General features: G+C 27.5%; 1 protein-coding gene across 1 annotated transcript; it reads right to left on the bottom strand.

The window, feature by feature from the left end:
* Positions 1-22,378: 22,378 nt before the first annotated feature.
* Positions 22,379-23,696, bottom strand: LOC106640584 (COMM domain-containing protein 8). Its single transcript, XM_014354662.2, has 4 exons — positions 23,504-23,696; positions 23,268-23,426; positions 23,050-23,202; positions 22,379-22,959 (listed from the first exon to the last, which is right to left on the bottom strand). Exons 1-4 carry the CDS (start codon positions 23,567-23,569, stop codon positions 22,801-22,803), a joined length of 537 nt encoding a protein of 178 aa, XP_014210148.2. The 5' UTR covers positions 23,570-23,696; the 3' UTR covers positions 22,379-22,800.
* Positions 23,697-23,761: the final 65 nt, after the last annotated feature.

Here is a 23,761-nt window from a genome sequence, read left to right as displayed (position 1 = left end):
TCATCATACTGGTGCTGTAATTGATATAGTAGAACCAAGTTCGATAAGGTTACACTTATTATCTGTAAAAAAATTATTGATGATTATAGTTACTTTTGTAAAAAATATTTTACTTGCATGCATTAATTACTTTATATTTTACAATGCAATACATTTCAGAAAATTAACTAAAACACTCACTGATACGAACAGTGATCTTTTTAATGGAAAAACCTTCAATGCTTGAAATTGAAGAGCTGTAGTCTTGCAATGATGCGAAAATAGTAAGAGCTAAAAAGCAATTTTTGCATTCATTTTTTAAAACTGTCCTACTAGTATCAGTGTTAGTTTTAAATCTTACTTGATATGTAATACTGTTGCTCTTCTCACTATCGTTATGTATCATGCAACGGATCAGTACAGAGTTAACTTTTTGAGCCTGTATCATTAAAAAAAATTTTTAAATAAAGTTTAAAAAACAAAACAAAAATTATAAATAACCTATATATTTTATTACCTGTTTATCTGCTGATCGAACAGAATCAACTAATAATAAAACTATGATTAAGGTATCGATGATTAAAAGTATTAAGGATATAAATCTAGGAAAACTCTTATTTAGAATATTGTCTGTATTCATAACCTTTTGGCAGTATCGCAAAAGAAACGTAAAATACGCAACGATGCAACAAAATATTGTCGAGGAGTAAAAATTTGATATATCTTGAGATATTTCAGTCAATGTCACGAACATTTTCCGCAATTTTACAATGGCCAGTAATTTTTCTTGTACTTTGATACGATCAAAACCAATACACGCCACATTAGAAGATTTTTCGAACGTATGTTTTAAATCATCACAAATTATTTTAAACAAAACTTTAATTAGGATGGTAAAAAATATATATTGAATAACTATGGTATCTGCGATCATTAGCTGAATCAATTTTATTGGATATTTTATTTGCGTCCATGCTTTGTGGTTATATGCAAATACACAAATAAGTGCGACCACATTAAGTATATAATTAAAAAGAATTATAGCGAAATATTTTGTTATTTCTCGAAACATCAATTTATCATGATTTTTATTTTTTTTCCATCTTTCTACTGACTCTTTTACGGAATTAAATTTGTTGAACATAGCTATTGCTGTTTTCTGTTTGACTATAGATTGAATCAAGATAAAATCCACTGCGATAAAAAAAAGTATATTATAAGTATGTGCCAAAGCTTTATAAAGTAGATTTTTAGTAATAATACTTTTTTTTGGAAAATTAAGTTGATAAAAATATTGATTTATAATTAAGATTGTCAATAAACAAATATTGTACGCTATTCCAGTGAATGAATAATCAAATGACCAACGATTTAAATTTATATTTCTCGTTGGGACCTCTTTGAAATTCATAGTAAGGCAACCAAGCACTCGATTGTAGAAGTAAAATAATTTTATAAGTGTTATATTTCTCATTTTGTTACTTGATATCGATTTATCAAACATCTTAGCAACATACGTTTTTTGCTGAAAAATAAAAGAAACCTTTTAGTTTTTTAACTAATATTTGATTAAACTGTTATTTACAGTAATTCATAGAGGAATATAATGTTTATGAAATATAAATATTTTACCAATAATAATAGTGTTCACTCCAACAAAAATTAGCAAACAGTATAATATAAACTTTAAATTTAATATTAAACTATTGTATACTTTTCGTAAACATCCAACTTCCTTGAAGATTCAAAGCTGATTGATCATATGGTAGTAGTACAAAAGAAAGACAACTGTCCACTGTATTTCTTTTTTTTAACAAAGAAATTTATTAACTTGTGGTGCCGATGTGTTTCCATGCATACAATCTTTACCATCATGTCAACAATTAATAATATAAATAATGCACATTTTCATTATTACACAGTATTCAATGTATGAGTTCGTTATGTGCTCCAAAAGCCAAATACAAGACAAATAATAAAAAGGACATATATACATATATAAATATATTTAGGTTCCTTCAGTCAAACTCCGTCAAAGAACTTAGAAGTACAGTTGGAAGTAGAAGATACCGATCTTGTAATCACTTATTGTCACTCACTTGAATTGTATACTAAACTATTTCATGTGTATCTTATTGTCAACGAGAGTAATGAAGGTTTATTGGAAAAAAATTCAAGGATTTCTATTTTTATTTAATCTACTTGTATGTTAGATTCCTTCCATCTGGTCAAATCGTTATTACTATTTTTATGATCATGGACATTTTCATTTTTAACAATATCTATAAAGAATTAATTCAATAAAATAGTTTAAACGTTTATTTTTAAAATAATTTTTTCTCCCACGATAAATATTAAATGTTATTTTTGTTAATTTTATTTACCAGTAGGAGAAAGTGATGAGGAGAAATTCTTGTTCAAACAATTGTTATTTATTTTTTATTCTTCCTTTTTTATAATTATTGTTAATACTCATAATAAAAATCCGTTTTGTTCCCCACTTATTTAATGTTGACAAAATTTTTTACTTATATAATGCACAGAAATCGAAAACATTTAAAGAAAGTAAAGTAACGATAATATGATAATACGAATGTAACATAATATTTTTTTATTCATATTTTTTTCCCTAAAGAGTTAAAAAGGGACTCAATTAACAGTGGACAATATTTCAAAACGAGCCATGCACCCACATACTTTGTACATAAAATTATAATTACACAAAAAGAATTTCTTCAAAATTTTTAGAAAGTACACAAAAAATTTTTTATTTTTCTATACCATATAGATTTATTATTTTGTACGCAAAAATTGTAATGCAATACATTTGTTGATTTTTTTTTTGATTATTAATAATCTATTAAAACACTCATTATTTCGACCTTACACTCATAGCTCCATTAAGCTGACAACACGACCCACTTTATTTTTAATACATTATTATAATTCGCAGAATTTAACTATTTTTAAATTTTGTCTTTTCTTTTTTATTTCTAGATTAAGTTTTTTTTTTTCTTCGTTTACATTTTTAGGTATTTTCGAATTTTTCATCATCCAGTCTAATACTTACCCCTGTACAGATCGGTCTTAACTTGCTACTAATTGAGGTCTAAAGTGCTTGGCTATTTTTCAATTTTCTCGTTCAGATTTTTATTCTTCGTTGCATCACGGTAACCATGCGTTCAGATTTTAAAAGGTTAATAAACTTGCGTACAAATTTAAATTAGTAAGTATTTGTGAAGTTGTAACTAGCATTTAATTTAAATTTACATCACTATCTTGTACCTCATTACAAACGATACGACAAAATACATGAAAATTCAGGAAGGAAATGAAGTAATGTGAGGAAGTTTGTTAAAGCGATCGATTAAAATACGATTAAACTAAAAACGGATAAAAAGTAAGAGGCAATGTTAGTAACCAAGAAAATATTTTTTCATAAATAAATGTAACAATTGTAAAATTGTTTTACTTTATTTTATATTTCATTTTATACAATAAAAATATTAGGAAATCAACATTACATGACACGTGCAAAATTAAAACTCATTTAGTTTTTTTTGGTGAAACACATTTTTCCAAAGTTTAAAAAACCTACATCAGCAACTAGAGGTATTACCATTCGTATAAACCCAAAAAATGCCACTATTTGAATTTAATTTCAAGAAAAAGTAAAAAATTTCAAAAATTGAATTACAAACACTTAAACTCTTTTCGTGACGCACCTCCTTACCAGCTTCTTAATCCTACGTAACACCTTATAATGTTTTTTCGTTATAATACACGCAACACACATACACGATAATGTGCAATTAGAAATACTTTATTTTAACGTAATTTGTTTATTCATTTACATTATATAAAAGCTGCAAGGGAAAAATCACTTAAAATTCATCCCACAAACTTTCTAAAGGATTTTTTAAAAACCGAGAGTCATCCCTAAAATAGTTTCTACATAATATCCTGCAAAATTTTTGAATACATAAAAAAATTAAACTCAACTTTTACAATATGACAATGATACTGACGTACTTCACTTTTTAACTTAAAGTTTAGTTGATAAATTGGCAATTAATTGACACAGCTTCAGTTCTCTGTAATGCAAAAATTAATCCAATCTGGTAATTGTTAGAACGTAGAATTAATGATGATATTTCTGGTATTGTTGCAATACAACCAAGTACGATGCAGTTATACTTATCAACTAGAAAATATAATTCTTGAATTTAGTTGATTTCGTAAAAAATACTTGTCATCAAGAACATACATCTAAGAAAATCCACACAAAAAATTCCGTTACTGTCCCCCATTTTAACAAAAAAATTTTTTTTTGAGGCACACCCTTAAAAAGCTGCTTATTTTACTCGTAATTCCATGTACTTACTATGATAAAAAAATTTTAAACATGGGTTTCATTGAGGGTGACATCCTTTTTCCGCAATTTCCATGTTAAAATTATATCTATACACATCGTCTATATGAAAAATGAGACCAGTTTCAAGGGTGAGCCACAAAAAAAATTTTTTTATTAAAATCGATTAAAACAGGATATTTTTTGTGGATTTTTTAATACATTAATTACTTTTGACTTCACAATGTGATACATTTAAAAAAGTTGACAGATAATACTTACCGATACAAACAATTTTCTTTTCAATGAAAAAACTTTTAAAGCTTGAAATTTAATGTCTGTAGTCTTGCAATGATGTGAAAAAAGCAAGAGCTGAAAAGAAAAATTTTCATTCTAGTTTTAAAATTTCTCATTAGTAAGTATTACTCCTAGCTTAAAATCTTACTTGACATGTTATACTTTTACTCCTCTCACTATCCTTATGTATCATGCAACGAATCAATCTCGAGTTAACTTTTTGAGCCTGTGTAATTAAAAAAATTTTAAATTGAGTTTTATTCACGAAAATACAAGTGTTAAATATGTAACGTTATACCTGTGTAACTGCCGAACGAGCAGAATCAACTAGTAGTAAGACCATTATTAAGGTATTGATTATCAAAATTATTATGTAGATGAATCTTGGAGCACTACTAATTGGAATAATAAACGTATCTACAACTTTTTGACAGTAACGTAAAAGATACGTAAAATACGCAACGATGCAAGAAAATATCAATGTGGAGTAAAAATCTGATATATCTTGAGATATTTCAGTTAATGACATAAACTTTTTTCTTAAATTTAGTATGGCTAATAATTTTTCTTGTTCTCTGATCCGATCGATACCAATACATGACACGCTAGTCGATTCTTCAAAAAAATCATTTAAATAATGACAAATTATTTTGAATAAAACTTTAATAATTACAGTAAAAAATATATATTGCATTACTATGGCATCTACAATCATTAAATGAATCATTTTTATTGCAAATTTGATTCGCTTTCTTGTTTCGCCATGATATGCAAGTATGCAAACAAGTGCCACCATGTTCAATATATACTTAAGAAGAATTATAGCAACGTATTTTTTTATTTCTTTAAGTATCAATTCATCATAATGTGTATTTTTTTTAAATTCTTTTACTGACTCTGTAATAAAATTGCATTTCTTAAAAATTTCTATTGCAGTTTTTTGTTTAGCTATGGTTAGAATTAAGATAAAATTAACTGCCATGAAAAAAATTATGTTATAAATATAAGCCCAAATTTTAATTACAAAATGATTATTTACAACATGTTTTTTTAGAAAATTTTTTAAGTAAAAATTTTGAATTGAAATTAAGATTGCTAATAAACAAATATTGTAGGCTATCCCTGTATATGAATAATTAAATAACCAATGACTCAAATTGCTACTTCTAATTTCTTTAAAATTTATAGTTAGACATCCAAGCACTCGATTATAAAAGTAAAATAATTTAATAAATGTTACTGTTTTTGCTTTATTATTTGATTTTAACTCATCAATCATGATAACAACAGAATTTTCAAGCTGAAAAAAGAGATAATTTTTTTTTTTACCAATTATAATTTTTATAAAATATAAATATTTTACCAATGAGAATAATTACTTCAACAAAGATTGACGGACTGTGTAATAAGAACTGTAATTCAATATTAAAGCATCGTCTGTCCATTGAAGTCCAAACCGCTTGAAGTCACACAGCTGATTGATCATGGAAAAATGGTACCAGAGAAAGATGGAAGTTTTTCGATATCCAAGGGAATTTCCTAAATTAAGGCACAGAAATGGTTCTATAAAAAGAATCTTCACCATTTTTTATTAGTACACAGCAAAAAATTTATAGGCTTGTCATGTGCTCCCAAGAATTGAATATAAAACAAATAATATGAAGCAGATATCTATAGATTCTGTAAATTAAATCCCCTCCAAAGATGAGTTACAAGTAGAAGATACCGATCTCCTCGTCACTTATGGTCACTCCTTTGAATTGTATACTAAACTATTCTACATGTATCTTGTTGTCAACTAGAGTAATGAAGGTTTGTTGGAAATAAATTCAAGGCTCGCTATTTTTATTTTTACCCTACTAGTATGTTATATTATACCACGATAAACTATTGTAAAAACAGTTCAATAGTATATTTTTTTGGCGTTTATTTTACTACATATGTATACATTTTTTTCTTTTGCATGGAGAGAAAATAAAAATTTATTAAAAGAAACGTAATGTAATAATAAAATAACAGCAGTGATGCGATAATATAATATTTTATTTACATTTATTTCAGACCAAAAAAAAAACTTGATATACAATGGACAGTATGTGAACAATGAGCAACGCGTACTCATACAGTGCATATAATAAATAATTTACAAAATCATCTTCCTCTTTTTTCCACATACCAATACACTTTTTAAATGTAAAATTTTGTAGACGCAAACAGTGAATATATTCTTTTCCGCCCTCGGGTCGTTTTGGGAGGCTGGTACTTCCTCGGGCAAAAAAGCAGTTTTCCGATACTCGTTCGAAAAGTCTCCTTTACGAACCTCGTTACGGACCTCGCCTTCGGTTCGGGCCGCAAACCTCTCGATTCGCAAACAAAGACTTTTCAAACTCGTAGGAAAACTACCATTTCTGCCTATTGGGTGCAAAGTGAGGGCCGAAAGTACTTTTCGTGCTTGCGTCATGGACCCAAAGTGGTACTTTTCTGCCCTAGGGCGCAAAGTAATCACAATACTTTGAACGTATAAATTTATTTTTTTGTCATGTAGAAACAGTAAAATAAATAAAATGAGTGTCAATAGCTTTTTTCCTAACAACGTGTAGCCAGTAGGTGTTTTCCGTATTATTTTTTGTGTAGAAACTCGAATTTCCCACATTGAATTTATGACAAGTGTGCGGAAATAGTAGTTTTCCTACGAGTTTGAAAAGTCTTTGTTTGCGAACCGAGAGGTTTGCGGCCCGAGCCGAAGGCGAGGGACGTAACGAGGTTCGTAAAGGAGAATTTTCGAACGAGTTCCGGAAAACTGCTTTTTCGCCCGAGGAAGTACCAGCCTCCTAAAACCACCCGAGGGCGGAAAATATTATTTTCTTACCTCGGGCGTTTTTGAGAGGCTGGTGTGCCCTCGGTAGGAAAAATAGCATTCGCCACATAAGCGCTATCGCTCCGTGGCTACCTTACGTCCCTCGGGCCCTGTCCCTTGGGCCGCAAAATAGCCCCGGAGACGATGGCACTCATCCGACGAAAACTACCATTTTACGAGTGTGACAGAGGATTTAAGATACACCGAAAAAAAAATTTTTTTTTATTATTACAACAATTTTAAACAAGCAATAACCAGTGAATTATTAATACACATGAAAAAAAAAAAAAAAATGAAATCTAATGAAAATAACCTATGTGGTCTGTCTTTTTATTTTTTAAACTGTGGTAATTTAAATCAGTTTATTTTTTATGTAATGTAATCCAACAGCTAAACTAGCAGATTTGCCAACGCATCCAAGTGAAATATACCAGTTTTAGTTATTCAAAACAATATGATAATCGTCTAAAATTTATAATTCGAACTATCTAATAATTTCCAAAAAAAAAAATTTTAATTTTGATCAAATTGGTTTTTATTCATAGTTTTTTAAAAATGAAAGTGTTTTTTTTTTAAGAACGATAATTTCATTTGTTTTGTAGTTGGGGGCTTGTTTAGTAAAAAAATTCCATGATCGAGTACTACCATGCGTGGAAAAGAAAATCTTAAAACAGTTCTTAATAAATAGATTATTAATTTGTAAAAAAATGACAATTTATTTATAATAAGTAAACGCTGCAAGAAAAAGACACTCAATTTATTCAAAAATATCTTTTAAAATCACTAAAAAAATGGAAGGGTTATCTACACTAGTTTCGACAGAATTTCTAACAAAATTTGAAACAACTTTAATTCGAAGTAATGCAGACATGAACTCTATCTTGTAATTGTTATAATGTAGGATTATTGCCACTGCTGTAATTTGATCAGTACAACCAAGTACGATGCAGTAGCACTTATGATCTGCAAATTATGATTGACGATTATAGTTGAATTTGTGAAGAATACTTTCCTTGTATACTTAAATTACTTTGGATTTACGATTTAATACATATTCAAAAATTAAAACAAAAATACTTACCGATACAAATAATGATCTTTTTAATGAAAAAAGTTTTAAAGCTTGAAATTTAAGATCAGTAGTCTTGCAATGATGTGAAAAAAGTAAGAGCTGAAAAGGAAAATATTTATACTAGCTTCAAAATTTTCTTACTGGTGTCTTTCTTAACTTTAAGTCTTACTTGATATGTTATACTTTTGCTCTTCTCACAATCGTTGTGTATCATGCAACGGATCAATACAGAGTTAACTTTTTGAGCCTGTGTAATTTAGAAAAATTTTGAAGTAAAGCTTTCGATATGAAAATAATAGTTTTAAATGAGTAATGTTATACCTGTGAAACTGCCGAACGAGCAGAGTCAACTAATAATAAGGCCATAATCAAGATACTGATTATTGAAAACGTTATAAAAATTAATTTTGTAGCACAACTATTTGTACTATTAAACGTATCTATAACCTTTTGGCAGTATCGCAAAAGAAACGTGAAATACGCAACAATACAATAAAATATTAATGTGGAGTAGAAATTTGATATATCTTGGGATATTGTAGTTAATGACATAAACATTTTCCGCAATTTTACAATGGCCAGTAATTTTTCTTGTACTTTGATACGATCAAAACCAATACACGCCACATAAGAAGATTTTTCGAACATATGTTTTAAATCATCACAAACTATTTTGAATAAAACTTTAATTAATACAGTAAAAAATATATATTGAAGCACTATGGCATCTACGATGATAAAATGAATCATTTTTGTTTGATATTTTATTTGCTGCCTTACGTCGTAATGATGTATAAATCCACCAATAAGTGCAATTTCGTTTATTATATCCTTAAGGAGAATAATAGAAATGTATTTTGTTATTTTTTTAAATATTAATTGATCAAATGAATTTTTTTTTACATTTAATACAGACTTTTTCACGGAACTCAATTTCTTGAAAATATCTATTGCTGTATTTTGTTTGTATATACTTTGAATTAAGATAAAATTGACTACCCCAAAAAGAAGCATATTGTAAAAATAGGCCCAAACTTTAATGAATATATTTAAATTTTTAATCTTTAATTTTTGAGTTAAAAAATTCTGTAGATAAAAATATTGAACTGAAATCAGGATTGCTAATAAACAAATGTTGTAGGCCACTCCCGTGTATGAATAACTATATGACCAGCGATTGAAATTGGTATTTTCTATCGGGATCTCTTTGAAATTCATAGTCAGGCAACCAAGCACTCGATGGTAGAAGTAAAATAATTTTATAAGTGTTAACTTTTTTGTTATATTTCTTGACATTAATTTATCGAACATTGTAACAGTTGAAATTCAAAGCTGAAAAAAAGAAACATTTTTTATTTAAATTAAATATTTGTATAATCCATGGGTAGAAGGTATTCGTAAAAAAATGGTTCTTATAAATCATAAATAGTTTACCGATGAGAATATTTACTGCAATAAAGATTGTCTAACTATGTTATAAGAACTTTAATTTAATGTTAAACTATTACATACTTTCTACAACAGTCCAAACTACTTGAAGTTCCAAAGTCTATTGGTTATGGAAGAAAAATAGTACCAGAGAAAGATAGATATCCATTAATTTTATTTCTTTCTTCAATAAAGAAATGTCCTTAGTAGAGGCGCAAATGTGCTTTTGTAAGAATCATGTCTACCATCAAGTAAGTAGTAACAAAATTTTTTCATATTAGTATAGAGCAATATATGTACAAAATGTATGAGCTTGTCATGTGCTCTCAAGAACCACGTAAAAAACAAATCATATGAAGCAGATATCTATAGATTCTGTAAATTAAATCCCCTCCAAAGATGAGTTACAAGTAGGAGATACCGATCTCCTCGTCACTTATGGTCACTCCTTTGAATTGTATACTAAACTATTCTACATGTATCTTGTTTTCAACTAGAGTAATGAAGGTTTGTTGGAAATAAATTCAAGGCTCGCTATTTTTATTTTTACCCTACTAGTATGTTATATTATACCACGATAAACTATTGTAAAAACAGTTCAATAGTATATTTTTTTGGCGTTTATTTTACTACATATGTATACATTTTTTTCTTTTGCATGGAGAGGAAATAAAAATTTATTAAAAGAAACGTAATGTAATAATAAAATAACAGCAGTGATGCGATAATATAATATTTTATTTACATTTATTTCAGACCAAAAAAAAAACTTGATATACAATGGACAGTATGTGAACAATGAGCAACGCGTACTCATACAGTGCATATAATAAATAATTTACAAAATCATCTTCCCCTTTTTTCCACATACCAATACACTTTTTAAATTTATAATTTCGTAGATGCAAACAGTGATTGTATTTTTTTGTTTTCTGTTTTTTAATATTTTGGAAAAACTCATTACAGTAGCTCAGCTGAGACGACAAGTTTTATTTTGAATACAACATCGAAATTTCTAAGACTCGACTTTTCTTTCAAATTTTTTACATTTTTACGATTTATAAATCATGATTTATATAAACATTCATCAAACACAGTTTAAGTCATTTTTATACCTTTGGTCATGCACAATTATTTACTAAATATTGCGCTACCTATCCTTCATCTGAATTTTCTCATGAATTATTAAAACCCTTTCTTATGAATTGGTAATCAATACATAAAAATAAAAATATATAAAAATTTAAATTTTATTTCAAGAAGAACCTCGAAAAGATCTTGTTGAATCCATCCGTAAGTTTCACTTACATTTCGGGCTTGAAATTAAATGAAATACCGTACTCGTTTAGTATCAAATGGCCATGATCGAGTACTGCCGTGAATGAAAAAGAAAGTCAACTCTCACAGCATGTTTGCACAGTTTTTTTTAAATTTGGGTAACGGTCCAACATTATTGAAGTTTTTAATACTTAAATTACATGCATGCAATTCAACAATACTTAACTGTTCTTAATGAATAGATTACTAATTTGTAATAGAATGACAATTTATTTAAAATAAGTAAACGCTGATAGAAAAAAACACTCAAAATTTATCCAAAAATATCTCTTAAAATCACTAAATAATGAAAGGGTTATCTACACTAGATTCAACAGAATTTCCAGCAAAATTTTTTTATACACAAAGAAATAAATTTTTAAAATTATGAGGAAAATGCTAACAAACTACGCTGTATCAAGTAAAATTTTAATCTTAAGTATACTACTATTTGAAACAACTTTAATTCGAAGTAATGCAGACATGAACTCTACCTTGTAATTATTATAACATAGGATTATTGCCATTGCTGTAATTTGACCAGTACAACCAAGTACGATGCAGTAGCACTTATGATCTGCAAATTATGATTGACGATTATAGTTGAATTTGTGAAGAATACTTTCCTTGTATACTTAAATTACTTTGGATTTACGATTTAATACATATTCAAAAATTAAAACAAAAATACTTACCGATACAAATAATGATCTTTTTAATGAAAAAACTTTTAAAGCTTGAAATTTAAGATCAGTAGTCTTGCAATGATGTGAAAAAAGTAAGAGCTGAAAAGGAAAATATTTATACTAGCTTCAAAATTTTCTTACTGATGTCTTTCTAAACTTTAAATCTTACTTGATATGTTATACTTTTGCTCTTCTCACAATCGTTGTGTATCATGCAACGGATCAATACAGAGTTAACTTTTTGAGCCTGTGTAATTTAGTAAAATTTTGAAGTAAAGCTTTCGATATGAAAATAATAGTTTTAAATGAGTAATGTTATACCTGTGAAACTGCCGAACGAGCAGAGTCAACTAGTACTAAAACCGTAATTAAGGTATTGATAATTGAAAACATTAAAAAGATGAATTTTGCAGCATAACCATTTGTATTAATAAACGTATCTATAACCTTTTGGCAGTATCGCAAAAGAAACGTGAAATACGCAACAATACAATAAAATAATAATGTGGAGTAAAAATTTGATATATCTTGGGATATTGTAGTTAATGACATAAACATTTTCCGCAATTTTACAATGGCCAGTAATTTTTCTTGTACTTTGATACGATCAAAACCAATACACGCCACATTAGAAGATTTTTCGAACAAATGTTTTAAATCATCACAAACTATTTTGAATAAAACTTTAATTAATACAGTAAAAAACATAAATTGAAGCACTATGGCATCTACGATGATTAAATGAATCATTTTTGTTTGATATTTTATTTGATGCTTTACGTCGTAATGATGTATAAATCCACCAATAAGTGCAATTTCGTTTATTATATACTTAAGAAGAATAATGGAAATGTATTTTGTTATTTTTTTAAATATTAATTGATCAAATGAATTTTTTTTTACAATTAATACAGACTTTTTTACGGAACTGAATTTCTTGAAAATATCTATTGCCGTTCTTTGTTTAGACATAGTTTGAACTAAGATAAAATTGACTGCCCCAAAAAAAAGCATATTGTAAATATATGCCCAAACTTGAATAACTATATTTAAATTTTGAGTATTCACTTTTTTAGGCATAAAATTTTGTAGGTAAAAATATTGAATTGAAATTAGGATTGCTAATAAACAAATGTTGTAGGCTACTCCCGTGTATGAATAACTAAATGACCAGCGATTGAAATTGGTATTTTCTATCGGGATCTCTTTGAAATTCATAGTTAGGCAACCAAGCACTCGATTGTAGAAGTAAAATAATTTTATAAGTGTTAACTTTTTCGTTATATTTCTTAACATTAATTTATCGAACATTGTAGCAGTAGAAATTCAAAGCTGAAAAAAAAGAAACATCAAATTAAATATTTGTATAAACTATTAAAAGCAGGGATTCGTAGAAGAGCATAGTTTTTATGAATATATAAATATTTTACCAATGCGAATGTTTGATCCAACAAAGATGGATGGTCTATGTAATAAGAACTTGAATATTAAACTATTGTATACTTTCTATAAAAGTCCAAACTGTTTGAAGTCACAAAGCTGATTGATCATGAAAAAATGGTACCAGAGAAAGATAGATGTATAATGATTTTCTTATTACTTTTTTCAATAAAGAAATGTCCTTAGTTGAGGTGCAAATATGTTTTCGTAAAAATAATGTTTCTCATCAAGTCAGTAGTAATAAAAATGTTTTTTTCTTTTTTATTGTATTAGTACATAGCAGTATATGTACAAAATGTATGAGCTTGTCATGAGCATATTACATAAAGCGCATATTTAGGTTTTATTATTAAAACTTTATCGAAAACAATTTACAATCAAAAGATATTGATCTCGTGATCACTTATTGTCACTCTTGCGAGTTGTATATTAAATTATTTCATGGATCTTGATATCAACGGTCGTAGTAAAAGTTTGTTGAAATTATTGTCCAAATAATTATTTTTTGTTACTTATTCTTTTGTTGTTCTAACTGTTGTATATCATGACATAAAGATTTGTTTGATACCTATCTTATTACATTTTAATAAATTAAAAAATATTGAAAGTATGGTAACTTCAATGTATGGTAACAAATTGACACAGAATTTAACAAGTACAAATGTCATCAAAGGTCCCTAAAAATGGCCAAATTGTTAATACAGGTTTTTCGCGTCTAAAAGAAAACCGAAGAAAGTGTTTTGCCATTTTGAGCCATTTTTTCGAAATTCAATAACTCGTGTTCCGTACAGTATTAAGAGTTGAAATTATAACACAAGGTAGATATTCTGCTTAACATATTTAAACCCAACGTGGCTCATTTGTTTGTATTGAAATTGCACATTTTTTACATACAAAACCTTTTTAAGTGCGATTTTTCAGTTTTCTTCTAGACGCAAAAAACCTGTATTGGCCATTTTTGCAATTTTTTTATTTTTTTTAATCTGTTATATTTTCTATACTTTGTATGTTACATTTCTTACAGTATTATCTTATTTTTATTTTTTAAATACCATTAAAATACTGAAATATTCTCTATTTTATTGCGTCATTTCGTAGATGCTAACAGTAATACTGTTCTCTTGTTTTCATTTTTCAACACATTCAAAATAGTCATTATTTCGAACTTACTAAGTATTGTTGCCTCGCTGAGCTAAAATCACGTCTTATATTTTTTACGCTAATAAGTTTCCAAGACTTAACTTTTTCTTTAGTTTTTCATAGCTCTTCTGTTTTTTAGTTAATCTTATAAGTATATATATACGAATTATACCATATACATGACACTGACTTGTGGTGTGAGTGTTTAGAATAAAAAAAATTGACGTGAGTCGTTGGAAAAAAATTAATTTGTGTCTAAAAACAGAAATCACTAGAATTAATCAAGGGTAATCATGTGATTAATAAATCATCTGACAAAAAAAATTTTTTGAAACAATAGGCGATTCTTTGAAGACGCTTAGTCTTAAACTTAATCAACTTAAATAAAATAAATTTTTTTTCATTTAGCCATGTTACCATGTGAAAGCTCGTTACTGTTTTATTACAGATTTTACTGAGCTTCAATACTCATAAATAAAACTTGATTATTGACAGATTTTGCAAAACAGTGATTTGTATTTCTAAATTAACTTATGTTTGTGAGTAACTAAATAGCATTTGTAAAGATGGTAAAAAAGTAATCTTTTCAACAAGTAAATTATATTTTAATCTTTTTTTTCTTTATTGTATTTTTTTGTATTTCCTTTACATATGATGTGAAAGTCAACGTTCATCAACTTATATAAATCAGACTACTGAATTATTATTCCGAAATAAGCAAAACCAAAATCAGTGGAAACATTCATATACGTCTCACAAAATAGTTTTTTTAATTACAATAAATTAAATTTCCATTTTTCAAAGAAAACAAATTTTTTTATAACATCTAATTGGTTTTGTAATATATGCATAAATAAATAAAATTCAATAGGGCAAAACCGTAATTAAATTTATCCATACTTTTTTCCACTTATTTTTAATCCATTCAAATATTGGCATAAAATGTTAAACAATACCTACTTGAGTATATAAATAACAGGAATAATAATTTTAAAAAACCTTTAAATATCATGAAATTAACACTTCTACGAGAAAAAAAATAACAAACCAACAATTAAAAACATCTCAAAAAATCGAAAAATTAAAAATGAAAAAAAAAATTTTTTTCTTTCATTAACTGTAAAGAAGTAATTTTTAAAGATCTCCAAAAGTTACCATTATTTTAAATCTTAAAAAATTAATGCATAATTTTTCCATAGTTATCTATTAAAAAAAATTCAATCATTAAAAGATAAATAAAATAAATACATAATAATATTATGAAATTAACGTTATTGTCGCATATAATTGACACATTATACATTATTTTCTTATAACTTATACTTGTTTACATAATGATTACATAAAAGGCGGAAAAGTATTTCCAAGGCTCCTAAATCTAAATTGGCAGTGACCCAAGCTGAAATGGTTGTATCTGAAATCGATGAACCTGCAAAAAACAATTAATAAACGCCATTAACTCCTCGACCTTCATTTTCAACTAAAATTACAATTTTTTTACAAGTAGGTTATTGCAAAAATTACCTCTGTGGATTATGTTTGTTCCTTCGATGTTTTCGAACCAACGTAAACGTTTTGATAATCTCCTCTTCGTAAACTGGATTATCCGACGTAAGGATATAGAAAATATCGAATAGAAAGTCATGGGACCAATAGCTAAACGCTTCGTTAAGTGCATGATGTTTTTTTTAACATGAAAAATTCAACGTCGTTAACTGAAACTACTTTTTTAAATTTCGAATAGTCTACTTTCATTAAGTAAAAACATAATTGATATGAAATAAGATGCCAATTAAATCATCACAACCATCGTAAATTATGGTACACTAATTATGGTATACATTGATTTTTACTATTATAATAATGACACTAATATATTGCCGTGTTTTGTATAAAATCCATAATACAAATAGAAAATCATTTAAATGTCAACCGTAATTATTATGAAGTCTTTTATCATATCATCAATGATACAATCTCTGATATTGATAAATTATAACCAAATATGATGCAGTTGCACTTATCATCTGAAAAATATAATACATTAGATTATAATTGATTTTGTAACGAATAATTTTTTTGCACACTTTGATTAATTAGATCTTTACAATGTAATAGATTTTAGAAAATTAAAAAAAAATACTCACTGATACGAATAACGATCTATTTATCGGAAAAACCTTCAACGCTTGAAATTGGAGATCTGTAGTCTTGCAATGATGTGAAAAAAGTAAGAGCTGAAAAGCAATATTTTTATTCTAATTTTACAATTTTCTTACTAGTGTCAGAGTTAGCTTTAAGGTGGTTCTTCACCTAACCCATTTACTTAAACTTACAGGGAAACTTGAAGAGATTGTTATTAAAGTTATAAGGCATCTTCTCTTAAAATTTTAAGTCCCTTTATCAGGCAAATTTTTGAAAACAAGTCAGTCAAAAAATGCACTTTTAACATGTGTTCTTAAGTAGGTTACTTTTCCATACTACGATATCATGTAATATCTCGTAAAGTAGACTTAAGATCGTAATAGAAAAAGTTTGTAGTGAAAGAAGAACTTTTCAGCTTTCTAATAACATAATAAAAGTTTGGGCTGATCAGGGAATTAGTATACGATATTTAATCGTAAACGAAATGTCTGCCGTGTAAACTGCGGCAACGTCTGCTTGAGCAGGAGCGTACATGCCATTTTCAGAACCTTGCATCAAAAAAAAATTTTTTTATAACTCTTACTCTGACTATATTAGCTTGTTTATTTGTACGTAAATGCAATGATATTATAGTCAAGTGCCAGTAAAACATATTTTATGTTGCAAATAATAAGCTAATCGAAAATTAGAAAACCACAGGGTCCCGTGTCGCTTTGATACGGCACCATCGTGAAGAACCACCTTAAACCTTACTTGATATGTTATACTTTCGTTCTTCTCGCGTATGTGAGTATCGTTATGTATCATGCAACGGATTAATCGAGAGTTAACCTTCTGACTCTGAGTAGTTTTAAAAAATGTTGGAATTATGTTTTAGTAATAAAAATATAATTTTTAAATAAGTAATTTATTACCTGTTTAATTGCTGAATAAGCAGAGTCAGTCAATAGTAAGATCATAATTATTATATCAATTATTAAAAACGGTACCGAAATTATAGTTGAAGCATTATTATTCTCATGGAGAAAAATATTAATAAAAACTTGACAATGGCGTAAAAGAGACGCAAGATACGCAAAAATGCAAAAAAATATCGATGTAGAGTACAAATCAGATACATCTTGAGATATCGTAGTCAATGACATGAAAATTTTCCGCAATTTTACTATTGCCAGCAATTTTTCTTGTTCTTTGACACGATCGATACCAATACATGACACGCTAGTCGATTCTTCAAAAAAATTTTTTAAACAATGAAGAATCATTTTAAATAAAATTGCAATCAAGATAGTAAAAAATAAATATTGTATCACTATCGCATCTATTATTATAAGATGAATAAGTTTCGTTGAGAACATTATTCGCGTCATTGAATCGGTATGATACAGGAAAAGATAAATCGCTACGACCATGTATACAATGTACTTGAAAAGTATAAAATAAATATATTTCATAGCATCCTGTGATATCCATTTATCATTGTTTAAGATTTTTTTTAGTTCTCCTACTGACTCCTTTACGGAATTGAATTTTTTGAAGACAGCTACGGCTGTTTTTTGTCTAATTGCAGTTTGAATTAAAATTAAATCGATAGCCACGAAAAAAACTGAATTATAAATGTGTGAAGAACACGTAGTTATGGGATTGTTATTGAAAACAAACGGTTTTGAAAAATTTTGTAAATAAAAAATTTGAATTTGGATTAAGAATGTTAGTAAAAAAATATTATAGACTATTCCAGTGCATGAATAACTAAACGACCAGCGATTAAAACTATTATTTCTTAACGGAATCTCTTTAAAACTCATAGTTATAGATCCAAGCATTCGATTATAAATGTAAAACAGTTTCATTAACGATAATTCATTTGTTTGAATTATCGACAGTAATCCCTCGAACATCTCCACAGTTAAAACTTCGACCTAAAAAAAGATAACTGATAAAATTTACAAAACAAATTTAATATGTTAACTTAAATACGTTGAAAAAAAAAAAATTTTATATACAATATAAATATTCTACCTGAAAAAAAAAATTCCAATAAAAAATTTGAGAAATTATGTACTTTTAAGTTAAAACAAAATTTAAGTATTCAATTGTGGTTAACTATTTTTTGTTACGTTTCTACTCTTTTGAAGTTTTAAGGCTGACTGATTATAAAAAAGGTCTACCCAAGAAAGTCCCTTCATTTTCTAATAACATTAGTTGAAGGCATGACTTGCATCCTGGCCTAGCAATGCCGTATACCCTTTACTATCATGAAAACAGTAAATAGTATTGAAAAATAACCCCTCTTTTTTTCTCTATCTCTGTCTCTGGCAATATATTTCTTAACCCTTTATATGCTCCAGCAACAAGACAATTATATGCACATACACATGCGTACTCTGTACGCTATTCATGTATTAAGCACGTACTTTATAGGCTCTGTTGTAATGGAAAAATGCTTCAGTGAAGAGTCCAACGTAGAAGATACTAATCTTGAGATCTTTCAAGTTGTCACTCCTATGAAATTGTATGCTAAATTGTTTTACGAAATACCTTGCTGCTTCTTAACATTAAAACGATGGGTGACTTTACGGAAAAGTTATTAATATTCTCATTTTTAATTCATTGGTACATTCAACCCGTTTCACGTGATCTCATTTTTTTTACTGTTTTCGTGATTATTGTGATTATTATTATTATTTGATTATTTATATGGAATCAATAAAAAAGTACAATCTTACGTTTAGAGAAATTTAAATGAAGTGAAAATTTTTTCTGGGAAAAAATACCTTGATGTCCAGCTTGATAGCTGAAAGCGCTGGACTAATCCGTATGAAATTAAAAATATAAATAAAAAAAAAAAAATCTTGTCTGTAGTAGAAAATTTTTTCTTCCATAGTCAAAGTTATTTATGTGTTATTTAAATTAATTTAAAGTATTACTTATAGCAAGAGACAACGGAATATCCAAATTTTTTTTTTTTGTATGTTGGCATGACACATAGTTTAGTATTATAGATAACTATAAAATTACTGAAAACAATAATTACATAAGTCATGTCTAATACTTCTAATGTTAAAAATACTTTAGGTATAAATATCACATGTAAAACTTCGAACTCTGTATGTAGAGTGTGTAGAATGTCAATTTTGTGAAAAACATAAATGCCGTGATGACGCAATTGATGGATTCTACTGATTAACTTAAAATTAAACAATAAGTTTTTTTCAACAAACGAATTTTCAAGTTCCAAGAATCAAAAAAAAAGAATGTGTAGTAAAATAAAAATAATTTTTCCATTTCATAGAATTTATTTTATTAAAGACAGAAACATGTATGATTGTAGGTATTTTACAATGTAAAAATCCATATTTAGAGTCGTGATCGATCCATTATAAATTAATCATCTGATTATTATTTTAACATGTCACTATTAAAATATGATTTCTGGAATTGGAATAAAATAATAAAATATGTTGCAGTGAAACTTATTATCTGGAAACGTAAAATGATGATTAATTATTTTAAAAACATTACGTTTATTTTTTGGATGTGATAATTTTTATAAATTCATGAAAATATACTTACAGACACGAATAATGATCTTTTGAGTGGAAAAACATTTAAGGCTTGAAATTGGATATCTGTCGTCTTGCAATGGTGCGAAAATAGTAAGAGCTAAAATGATTTTTTTTTTCTTCATTTTTATTTGACAAGTTTTTAGTAATAAAATTATCAGTTTTGAATCTTACTTGATATGTAATGTTATCGAATTTCATGTTATCGTTATACATCATGCATTGGATCAAGACAGAGTTTGTCTTTTGAGTCTGAATAGAACACAAGTGTTACAAAACTTTAACTATGGATATGAAAATTTTCAATTCATAATGTATTACCTGTTTATTTGCTGATTCAGCGGACTCAGTTAATAATAATATCATGACCAAGATATCAATGATTGCTATTATACCTACTATTGAATTTGAAACCATAGTATAATCATTTTCACGAATAAACAATTGTATAATCTCTTGACAGCTACGTAAAATGGTTGCTACGTACGCAACGATGCACAGAAATATCGACGTAGAGTACAAATCTGATATATCTTTAGATATTTCAATCAATGGTACAAACAATTTTCGTAGTTTTAATGTGATTGCATATTTTTCGCGTTTACTAACGAGGTTGTAATCAATGCTTGCCATATTAATACAATTTTCAAAAACGTTTTTTAAATAATGACAAATAACTTTGAATAGAATTCTTATTGAGATGGACAAAAATATATATTGAAATACTACTGAAGTCATTATCATTAGATGAATTTGTTTACTTAAAATTGGCATTGATTTCTTTATATTACCAGTGTAAAAGATGTATAAAATTGTTAAAACCGTGTTAAAAATATATTTCCAAAACATAAAATAAACATATTTTGTCATTTCTTGGGAACTCGATTTATCATGATATACAATGTTTTTTAATCCTTCCACTGACTCTTTTACGAAATTTAATTTTTTTAAAATAGCTATAAACATTTTTTGTTTAACAGCAGTTTGAATCACGATAAAATTAGTTGCAAAAAAAATTACTGCGTTATAAATGTACGCGTATGATTGGTAAACTGGATTTTTAGTTTCAATGAACAATTCCATAAAATCCCGTATGTAAAAATATTGAAATATAAGTAAAAATACAAGTAAACAAATATTATAGATTATTCCTGTATAAGAATATTTAAAAGTCCGTCGTTTGAAGTTATTATTTCTAATGGAACTCTCTTTAAAATTAAAAGTTACGGATCCAAGCATTCGATTATAGAAGTAAAATAGTTTTATAAACGATAATTTTTTCATGAATGTTAATTTTTTTGATCTCCTTTTCAATAATTTATTGATCATTGTAACTATACAAGCTCCGAGCTAAAGAAAAAAAAATTTTTTTTTTATATAGTAATAAAACTAAATAGAATTTTGAAAATACAAAAAATTTTGTATTAGTATCAATTCGATATGATTTTGCAGAATAAGATAACTTTTTATGAAATATAATTACATAAAAATAATTATTACTCCATTTTACCACGAAAGTTAAACAATTTTGTTAACTTATAAAATGAATGAATGAAATATTACACCAGTGTTTATTTTACGCTGTGGTCTTTCTTTCTCAAAGTTTCAAGGCTGACTGGTTATCAAAAGCATTCCTAAAAATCGACAAGAGTCTATGCATTTTTTCCAGTTATTTGATCCAACAAAGAAATGTACTGGAAGTTTTTGTAGTGGTTTTATACGTATGTACCCTGTGCCATCAAGTAAATAATGAACTGTCCTGAAGTACTGTCCATATCAATTGTTTTACTACACAATTATTTCCTCACATGATACATAAACAAGATACGAAACAAATTAAGTGAACTATGTATTATTTAGACTTCATTGGTAAAACCGAAAGGGGAAACAAGTTACGAGTATAGAAGATACTGATCTTGTAATCCCTCATTATTGTCACATTTGTGAAATGGTGTACCAAATCACTTTTATTGAACCGTACGATAGATGGCTGTAGAAAAAATGATAAGGATTAATATTTTTGTTTTTAATTACTGATACGTTTGACTTATTCAACGTAGTTACATTATTTTTGTTATTTGTATTATGTTCATTATTATATTATTCATGACATCACGCCTCAAGATAGAATGGAAAATGCATTTGGTATGTATTTGAACGAGACGAATTAAATGTAATCATCATAGTTTTTATTATCATTATTGTTATTCTTATTATCATAATTATTGGTTTTCTTGAATTACTATCAATGTACAGTTGATGTTTTTTTGTTGATTATTTCATGACCTACAGTTAAGTGAATTTTCAGTTGGTTTACAATTTTTTTCTCACTGGAATAAAATTGTCAGAATAGCTATTGAGTTGCAGTAAGTGCAAATACGCTTGTACGTACGAAAAAGTTCTTAGTCTTACAATTGACCACACGTGTCTATCGCAGACAGATGAGAACTATCGTTTCAAAGTAAAAAATAGACTAAACAAAAATTAAAAAAAAATTTGATTAGGCATTGACAAGTAAAAAACTAAGTAACTCTACTTTCAATAGCGTCTATCATCAAGTCCAATTCCTCCAAATTGAGTTCTAATCCAAGAACTTGCTCCTTTTGCTTGTCTTTCAAAATCAAATCTAGCTGTAAAAGTGGTTCTCTAATCGATGCCATCTTACTTGATCCCATCACGTACTGTAAAGTAGAACAGAGTACAAGAATACTGTAGTAATGTAATAGTAATCAACGATTAAAGTTCGTAGTTATTCAAAGATATAGAGCCACCTTTAATCTCCAATCAAAATCAGACAATGTTGGCCCTTGTCTACTCAAATAATCATTTAACAATGCATCCGTCAACTGACTTTTTCGAACTCTCAAACAAGCTAAAATTACGTTCTGTACATTTTTTGGAAGTTGAGTGTACTCGGGAGGCATCTATGAGAATGTAGAAAGTTTGTATGAAATTTATTGCAAATGAAAACTAAGAATATTTAACGCACTTTTTCATCTTCAATGTACAAACAGCTTGGGTTGTGAAATAGCTTTAATAAAAGTCTGTAAAGAGTATTAAATTGTTCTTTGGTCCAATCAATACTGGTAAACTGACGAAATTCTGGTCCCTTTAGAGTGCACGATTCATCGATGCATAAATGCACAAACTGGGTGAAAAAAATTTTTTTTAAGTAACAACTGTGCTACTTATGTGCAACTTTTAAGAACTTAATTTTAGCCATACCTTGGTAAGTTCGTCTTGTTTATCTTCGTTAAACAGATTACACGTTACAACTGGATTACTTTCCATTTTGTTAAAATTATTCAGTTATGGTATAGTTATCATAACCTTCTAGATGACAAAAAACATAACTTTACACAATTCCACGTCAAATGATCAAATTAATTAACACATAAGTCTTAACATAAACGTATTTTTTTTAAACTGTCGTTCTACATAATTAACTTATTACTTAAAAATAAGACAAATAAACAAATATAA

This window comes from Copidosoma floridanum, unplaced genomic scaffold (assembly GCF_036245765.1).
Source record: "Copidosoma floridanum isolate Cflo_tuat_1 unplaced genomic scaffold, Cflo_Japanese_pri ptg000001l, whole genome shotgun sequence".
Lineage (NCBI taxonomy): Eukaryota > Metazoa > Arthropoda > Insecta > Hymenoptera > Encyrtidae > Copidosoma > Copidosoma floridanum.
Note: the sequence above shows the minus strand (reverse complement) of the source record. Positions and strands in the feature narration are given on the sequence as shown.

Excerpts from the sequence above, each read along its gene's own strand:
- LOC106640584 (XM_014354662.2), bottom strand. The coding sequence starts at position 23,569 with ATGGAAAGTAATCCAGTTGTAACGTGTAATCTGTTTAACGAAGATAAA. Across the intron at positions 23,203-23,267 it reads TGTACATTGAAGATGAAAAA|ATGCCTCCCGAGTACACTCA; the intron begins GTGCGTTAAATA and ends ACATTCTCATAG. Across the intron at positions 22,960-23,049 it reads ATTTTGATTGGAGATTAAAG|TACGTGATGGGATCAAGTAA; the intron begins GTGGCTCTATAT and ends TCTACTTTACAG.